Source organism: Falco cherrug, chromosome 10 (genome assembly GCF_023634085.1).
Source record: "Falco cherrug isolate bFalChe1 chromosome 10, bFalChe1.pri, whole genome shotgun sequence".
Lineage (NCBI taxonomy): Eukaryota > Metazoa > Chordata > Aves > Falconiformes > Falconidae > Falco > Falco cherrug.
Genome location: NC_073706.1, coordinates 4,051,516 through 4,059,805, shown reverse-complemented (window position 1 = coordinate 4,059,805; position 8,290 = coordinate 4,051,516). Strand labels below are relative to the sequence as shown.

The following is an 8,290-nucleotide window of genomic DNA, read 5'->3' as shown; positions in this document are numbered from 1 at the left end:
TAGGAGTGATGCTTGTCCCGCTCCCAAATAGTCACACCTTCATGCAACTGCCGTGGCACAGTGCTGCCCAGTAGCTGGGAGAGGGCCTGTGCTGAGGGCTGTATACAGAAAGACAACCCACCCGGGGCTGGCCTTTCTTGCTTTCCTTACATGATTTTTGAGCATGAATAGTTCTTTTCCCACAGTCTATTAATCAGAAGACCCAGCCACAATCCTTCCTCCCCCCTGAGCCTGTTCTGTGGAGATAAGGCAGTTGCTCCTCTGGCTGGATCTGCCAGTGACTGGGAAGGATGGAGGGGGTCTGGGCAAGCTGTTCCCCGCAGGAACAGGGTGGGGAGGAGACCCTCAGCCCAGCCCAGGAGTGGCTGCAAAGAAAGCAGTTAGTGCCAGAAAGATCAGCCCATGGCAGAGGGGAGGGCTATGGCTCGTTTGCAGGCTGGCTCTCTCCTCTTTAGCTTCACGTGGAATGATTTACAGCTGAAACGCCTCCCGGAGAGCCGCTAACCTTTGGATAAGGTTTGGCACCGTTATCCTGCTTGGGTTAATTAGGAGTTAGGGGGAGCCCAGGAGTGACGCGGCTGCCTCCATCCACCCACCCCCCCACCCCACCATCACCCCCCACTCTCTCCCCGGCGGAGCGGCGCGCTGCGGGCGGCGATGGGGAGAGCAGCAGAGGTAACTGCCCCGACCCTCCTCTCCACCTCCCCGGGGTGCGCTTTCCTCTCTTTCTCTGCCTCTTTCTTCTATCCTCCGCACCCCCCGTCCCCCTTTCTGTATGCTTTACCCCCGGTTTTAGCCGTCGGTAGAAGTTCAGGGCGTCTTTTTTTTTCCAGCAGCTGCTGCAGAAAGTCTTTTTCTCCCTTCTCTAGAAACGGGGCAGGAGCGAGCGGGGGCAGAGGGTCCCCGGGGGGTGTCTGCAGCCAGGCAGGGTGCTGCCGGGGGCAGCCCCGACCTGCGCCCCACCAGCGCGGGGGGACGCGGCGGGGGCGGGCTCAGCCCCCCGCCGTTAAAACCAGCTGTGGTATTAACCGAGTGGGCACAGAGACACCCCCGGCACCCCCCAGCTCCTCCATCCCTCGGATTCCCTGCTGTCTCTGGACCCCTCAGCATCCCCACGGCATCCCCGCGCATCCCCCGCACCCCGCGGTGTCCTACCCGCCTCGGGGTGCGCCAAGGCTCGGAGGGCAGCTGGGGCTGTGCCGGGGACGTCAGGGCGGGGGTCCCTCCGGCCAGGAGGGTCCGTTGCAGCATGCAGCAGAAGAAAAAAAAGATCCCCTGCCCGCAGAGCACACACGCACCCCCACACACACACCCCGAGAAACGGTCCGAGGCCGCGGGCGGGGACGGAGGGTCCCACGGCCCACGCAGGGGACCCCCAGCTTCGGGGCACGGCTCCACGCCGGCCCCCCCAGCCGGGGCTGCTTTTCCAGCTCCCTGTGGGTTTTAGTTGGTTTTTTTTTTGGTTGGTTGGTTTGGTTTTGTGTTGGGTTTCTGGTGGGTTGGGGGTTTTTTTGTTTATTTGTTTGGGTTGGGTTTGGGTGGGGTTTTTTTGTTTTGTTTAAATTTGGCTTGTTTGTAAATTTTTTTCTTATGATTTCTCCCGAGCCCGGCACTTCCCTAACACTCTGGATGCTCAATGAGCCTCCTCCACCCTCGGCGTGATGCCGGTGTCTGGGACCCCCTGCCCCTCCCGGCACCGAGGGGTGCTGGGGAGGTGCGGCGCGGTGCCCCGGCGGAGGGGTCGGGGCAGGGGAGGGGATGTGTCAGGGCGAATTTGAGAAATATTCACGCACCAGACAGCGGTTTGGGTGAATTTTCGTTCCTTCTTCCTTGATGCCCCCTGCAGCCTCCAGAAATAGCTTTCCTTCGCGTCTTCTTTCACAATGAACTTGTCTTAGGCTTAAAAAAAAAAAAAAAGAAAAAAAACCCCAAAACAGAAATCGTTGACTTAACCCCGTCCCCCGAGGTGTCCATCGTTTTCCAGCACCGTGCAGAGGCGGCAGCGGCAGCGGCCCGGCCCCCCGCGCCCCCCGCCCGTTGGTTTGCATTGCCCCGGTGAAGCCCACCGGGCCGGCGCCCCGGGCGCACGGGTCGTGGCGAACCCCAGGCCGGCGGCTGCCCCGCTTGGCTTTCTCGACCCATTTGTGCAGTGACATGTAATAATTCCCCCGCAAAGCCAAGGACAGCCTCGCTCAGCCGCCTGCCTCCCTCGCACGGGAAAGGTTGCTAGAACACCCCCCCCCCCCCCCCATTTTGGGGGGCTGTCTGCTGCAGCAGCCCCCGCCGCGCCGGGAGCAGCGGCCGAGAGACCCCGTTAGGGGGAAAGCCCTCACCGGGGGTATTTTTTGTTTTGTTTTGTTTTGGGTTGGGGTTTTTTTCGCATTTCAGTCACTTTGCACCCAAATTCCTTTCGGATTCTAACAGGGGGAAAAAAAAAAATGTGTTTAAGGTTTTTTTTCTAGGAGCCGGGGGGTCATTCCCCACCTCTGCTGGGTGTCGCATCCCACCCGCAACCGCAGCCCGAGCGTTCCCTCCCCACTCACTCACAGCGATATTAGGAAATAATTCAGCACTGGCTTCTCCACCCGTCTGTAGTAAAAAAAATATTCTTTTTTTTACCTTCCAAAGCAGCAAACGAAACACAGATTTCCTCGCCACCCCCCTTTCAGGGAAAATATTTTTTTTCTTTTTCTTTTTTTTTTTTTTTTTTTTTTTAATAAAACGACGATTCCAACGATTTCAAAGCAGCAGAGCGGACGTGCTCCCACACAGAGCACCCCAAAATCCCAGTGCTCCCCCTGCCACCCCGCATTGTCTGGGCCACAGCACAGGACACAGGGATGTCTTGTTGCCGTTGTTTGCTATGTTGGCTGCTCACCTGGCAAATACTTTTAATAAAGAAAAAAATAAAATCGTAAGGCTCTTTAATTACAAATAAGTTAGAAGCAAAATGAAAATACCGACTTTTTCTTTTTTAGAAGAAAGCGGAATTGCTACATGAGGTGGTGGGGACCAAGAGGAGAAATCCCAGGCGGGCGCCCCGCTGCAGCGCGGTGGCGGAGCGGCCCCCGGGGCAGAGGCGCTGCCGCCGGCTGCGAGCCCCGGCCGGGAGCGGGGACCCCCCTTCCACGCTGGGTTGGGAGCAAACAGCTGGTGGGGGTCGTTGTCGCCCCGCTAAACCCTTGTTCCTGCGCGGGGGCTGCCGCAGGGTGCGCTGCCCCCACTGCTGTCCCCAGCCCCCGAAGGGGCCGCACGTTTCTGAGGGGAGAAAAAAGCAAAAGGAGGGGTGGGGGGTGCGAGAGGGGAAATTCCGTTAAGAGCCCCTCGACAGCCGTTTGTCCGCCTCTTCGATGGGGCTCTTTTGTTTCGCCCTGGGGAAGGGGCCGGCGGGCGGGGGTCCGCGGCGCGGGTGTGGGGCAGCGCGGGCAGCGCAGGGGCTGCGGAGCAGGGGGGGGGTCCGCGCTGCGGCGCTGCCGGCGGGGCCCGGCGGGCGGGGGTGGGGCGGGGGCGGGGGGGCTGGGCTTGGCCGGGGAGGCTGGTACCTCCCCCAGAAATGCAGCAATTCTCCCCCCTCTCCCTCTTCTCTCCGCGAGGTGGGCGCACTGCGATGGAGACGCGGCGCGCTCTGCCAGGGGCTTGCGCTGCCCGCTTGGTGACAGCCGCCGGCTGGTGACAACCCCCCATCCCCGCCCGGCTCGCCCCCCGATCCCGCCGCGGGGGCCGGCGGAGCGGCGCGGAGCAGCGCGCAGCGGACGGAGCGGGCGGCGGGGCGTGCGGGCCCGCACCTCCCCGCAGCGGTGTCATGCCCCTGGGCCCCCCGGCGCGGAGCCGCTCGCACTGCGCCGGGACGCGGAGGTAGCGGCTCGGAGCAGCCCCCCGCAGCGGCCGCTGCCCCTCGCCGGGCGCCGAGCTCCCGTCCGCCGCCCCGCCGCCCCCCCGCCCCGTCGGGTCTCTCCATCGCCGCGGGTCCCCGAGCAGCGGAGCTCCCCGGGCAGCCACCATGGCCACCCTTCTCCGCAGCAAGCTTTCCAACGTGGCCACCTCGGTGTCCAACAAGTCCCAGGCGAAGATGAGCGGCATGTTTGCGAGGATGGGCTTCCAGGCGGCCACCGACGAGGAGGCGGTGGGGTTCGCCCACTGCGACGACCTGGACATGGAGCACCGGCAGGGGCTGCAGATGGATATCCTCAAGTCCGAGGGCGGCGAGGAGGGCGGCGAGACGCCCCTGGAAGGGGACATCCACTACCAGCGGGACGGCACCGGCCCGCTGCCGCCCTCCGCCTCCAAAGAGGCGGGGGTCTGCTCCGAGCTCTCCGGGCAGGGCAAGCCCAAGATCACGGCCTGGGAGGCGGGCTGGAATGTCACCAACGCCATCCAGGTACGACTGCCGTCGTGTCGGGCACCGGGGAGCGCACCCCGCTCCCCGCCACGCGCCCACCCCGCGCCCGCTGGCCCGGCAGCCCCAGGCTGGCTGCAAACTCGCTTCGGGAAAAAGGGGGAAAAAAAGAAAGAAAAAATAGGGGGAAAAGATAGAGGGCAAAGGGGGGTGGGGGTGGGGTGGGGAAGAGAAAAAGAAAGAATTATACAAAAATGGAAAGGGAAAAAGTCCAGCCCTGGATCTCTGCTTTGCCTCCCTCCCCCAGAGTATGGCATGGAGCTGGGGGGGCCACCAGGCCCCATCCCCATCCCTCTGCACCTTCCCACAGGGCCGGGCCAGCAGGCTGCCCCAGCACATGGGTCAGGGGCGAGGGTGGACCCCGAGGGGACCCCAGGCCGGTGGTGGGCTTGTGCCGGGGTGGGCCTGGTCTGACCCCTGCGGGGGTCCCCTGGCTGTGGGGGTCTCGGTGCACTGAGAGGGGCTGCGGACAGAGAGGTTAGGGGCAAAGCCCGGGTGCTGAGACTGTGCTGGCTTGCTGTGGGTGCTCAGGGTGACATGATGTGGGTGTGCGTGAGTGTGTGGGTGTGATGGGGGGGGGGGGTGGTACATCAGAGACGAGGGGGGGGGAGCTGTAATTGTGTGTGACCATGACTGCGTGGTGTGACTGTGTGACCGATTGCGTGGGTGTGATGGTGTGCAAGCGAGACAGCGAGCGTGCATGTGACTGCAACTGTGCGACTGCGTGTGCCCGGGTACCGGCGCCTGCCTGGTCCCCTCTGTGAGACGAGCAACACGGTTTCCATTTTGTCTCTTTCTAGGGGATGTTTGTTCTGGGCCTGCCCTATGCCATCCTTCATGGTGGATACCTAGGACTCTTTTTAATAATTTTCGCTGCAGTGGTTTGCTGCTACACTGGGAAAATCCTTATTGCCTGTCTTTATGAAGAGAATGAGGATGGGGAGATAGTCAGGGTGAGAGACTCCTACGTGGACATAGCGAACGCGTGCTGTGCGCCCCGCTTCCCCACTCTCGGAGGCAGAATTGTGAACGTGGCTCAGATCATTGAATTGGTCATGACCTGCATCCTCTATGTGGTGGTCAGTGGGAACCTGATGTACAACAGCTTCCCCAACCTGCCCGTCTCCCAGAAGTCGTGGTCCATCATTGCCACGGCAGTGCTCCTGCCTTGTGCGTTCTTGAAGAACCTCAAGGCAGTCTCCAAGTTCAGCTTGCTCTGCACATTAGCCCACTTTGTGATCAACATCTTGGTGATCGCCTACTGCCTCTCCAGGGCACGTGACTGGGCCTGGGACAAAGTCAAGTTTTACATTGATGTAAAGAAGTTTCCCATCTCCATTGGCATCATTGTCTTCAGCTACACCTCTCAGATCTTTCTGCCTTCCTTGGAGGGGAACATGCAGAACCCCAAGGAGTTCCATTGCATGATGAACTGGACTCACATAGCAGCTTGCATCCTTAAGGGACTCTTTGCCTTGGTCGCCTATCTGACCTGGGCTGATGACACCAAGGAAGTCATTACAGACAACCTGCCACCCACCATTAGGGCAGTAGTCAACATTTTCCTCGTGGCCAAAGCCTTGCTCTCGTACCCCTTGCCGTTCTTTGCGGCTGTGGAAGTCCTGGAGCGGTCCCTTTTCCAAGATGGAAACAGGGCGTTCTTCCCCAACTGCTACGGGGGTGATGGGCGGCTCAAGTCCTGGGGACTCACCCTCAGATGTGCCCTGGTAGTTTTCACCCTGCTCATGGCTATCTATGTCCCACATTTTGCCCTCCTGATGGGTCTTACTGGGAGCCTCACAGGCGCAGGGCTCTGTTTCCTGCTCCCCAGTCTTTTCCACCTCAAACTCTTGTGGCGGAAGCTCTTATGGCACCATGTCTTCTTTGATGTCGCCATTTTCGTTATAGGTGGTATCTGCAGTGTCTCTGGGTTCATCCACTCTTTAGAAGGCCTCATAGAGGCCTTCAGAACCAATGCTGAAGACTAAGGAGGGGCCAGAGTCAGCTGCAGTAAGAGAATTGCATCAAACATCCGCATAGCCAAATAATTCTGCATCCTTTTAATGGAAAGAGTCATTATTTTCGTTACGTGCATCCAACAAATTCTACGTCATAGAATCTGAAAATTAAAGGAAATAACAAGAGATGAAAGTGTGTGCCCTGCTCTCTTTTTAAATAAGCTAAAATCTAAATATATTTTTTTGTTGTTTAGAATTTTTTGAAGGAATTATCCAGTGCCCCACCTTTATCTCCTCACTCGTTGCCTGAGGCTTGCCCCCCCACAAATGACCTGTTGGGAAACAGTTGCAGTTTTCAATACTCCTTACAGATATGCAATTCAGTGTTTCAGGAGCTGAAACACAGGTGCCGATCCTGTGGGATTGTGTTACTGCGCTCACAGAGGGAAGCAAACCAGCCGTGGGTGCTGGGAGCAAGGACCTTCAGTTTACGCTACGTGAGATGGATGTAGATGAGACCTAGATTGTATGACCAGCCCAACAAGTCCAAGCAGCGGCTGATGACCAGCAATGCCAGTTACCTGCAATGTTTACACCGTAGTCACATAGATGTCAGGACTGCTTAATTCTTCCATCCGAATTCACACCGAGGAACCGTGCTTCCCATCGGTTACAATGTTTTGCCTCTGGCTGAAATCACAGACCCGGAGTCTGCTTCTCGGTGACTTTTGTTTTGTTTTATTTTAACAATTGTTATTTCTAAATTATGGAAAGTTTTAAAAAAAAATAATATATTGTTGGATTTGACGTTGTTCAGGATACAGGAACAAAACTACGACACAATTCATTCTGTGCAATCTACCAGATCCGTGGAGCTGTTTCCAATGTACGTGTGGTGTCATTGTGGTAAATAAGATGAAAAATGTATATCAGAAAAAAAAAATAATCTATCTTTAACATATAATGTGGTACATAAATATATCGAACAATAAAGAGAAAACATAGTCGATGAGGCTGGCCTGGTTTGTGGGGGGGCTTGGAGGAGCAGGGCAGGGGCAGAGGGTTCATCCTGCCTGTGCCCACTTGTGTCAGGGGGTACCGCACATCCTCGGTGGTAACGGAGAGGCAGTGCTGGGTTGTCACCGACGGTGGGATTAAACTGTTTTCAAGAAGTAGGACACGTATTTCAAGAAGGGGCCATCCTACAGCTGGGGAAAGGGGCTGCTTTCACACCCCACCCCACCCCCTCAGTTTTGCTTTACCCCGTAGTGCTCAGACTCTGGGGTTGGATGGAATTTGCAGATGTACCCCGAGATTTTTGCTCTTGTGAAGGAGGGGGAAAAAAACCCCCAGCCTCACAAACAAGCAAATGCAGTGGAGGAGGGAAATAAACGAAATAATGGGCTGGGGGTACCCCCGATTGAACCAAACTCTGCCCTGCCCTGCCTGCTGACCCCCGCTCCGCACCCATTCCCGAAAACACCTCGATTTACAGCGATTTAAAACCCGCAACAGCTAATTCGTTGTCCGCCCGTTGCCGCCGCACAGTGGGGATGAGGATGGACGGGACCCACGGGCAGCATCCCCGCAGCCTGGGCACAGCAGAGGGGGGTCCCCGTAGGGCTCCGTTTACCCCCCAAATGGTGTCAAGCCCCGGGTGGCGGCTGGGGTCCCCCCCGCCCGGTCCGAGCTGTCCCCGACGGCAGCGGGCAGCTCCGCAATGCGGTACCGGGGTGCGGGCGGTGGCACAAGCCGGGGAACGGGGCTGCGGGCAGGACGGGGTGATGTTCCTTCCCGGGAAAACCAGCGTTTCGGGCCGTTTCGCGGGCAGCCTCCGAAAGGCAAGCGCAGGGCAGCTGGGGGGGTTATTCCGCGTGGGGACAGGGATGTGTGGCACCGTGGGGGTGTGTGGGGGCCTCGCGGTGGGGCGCCTGGC

The 8,290-nt window shown here is 58.5% G+C and overlaps 1 protein-coding gene across 1 annotated transcript; it reads left to right on the top strand.

Moving 5' to 3' along the window:
- The first annotated feature begins 604 nt into the window (after positions 1 to 604).
- SLC32A1 (solute carrier family 32 member 1) lies at positions 605 to 7,363 on the top strand. The gene is made up of 3 exons (XM_055723070.1): positions 605 to 675; positions 3,594 to 4,378; positions 5,197 to 7,363. Exons 2-3 carry the CDS (start codon positions 4,001 to 4,003, stop codon positions 6,382 to 6,384), a joined length of 1,566 nt encoding a protein of 521 aa, XP_055579045.1. The 5' UTR covers positions 605 to 675; positions 3,594 to 4,000; the 3' UTR covers positions 6,385 to 7,363.
- Positions 7,364 to 8,290: the final 927 nt, after the last annotated feature.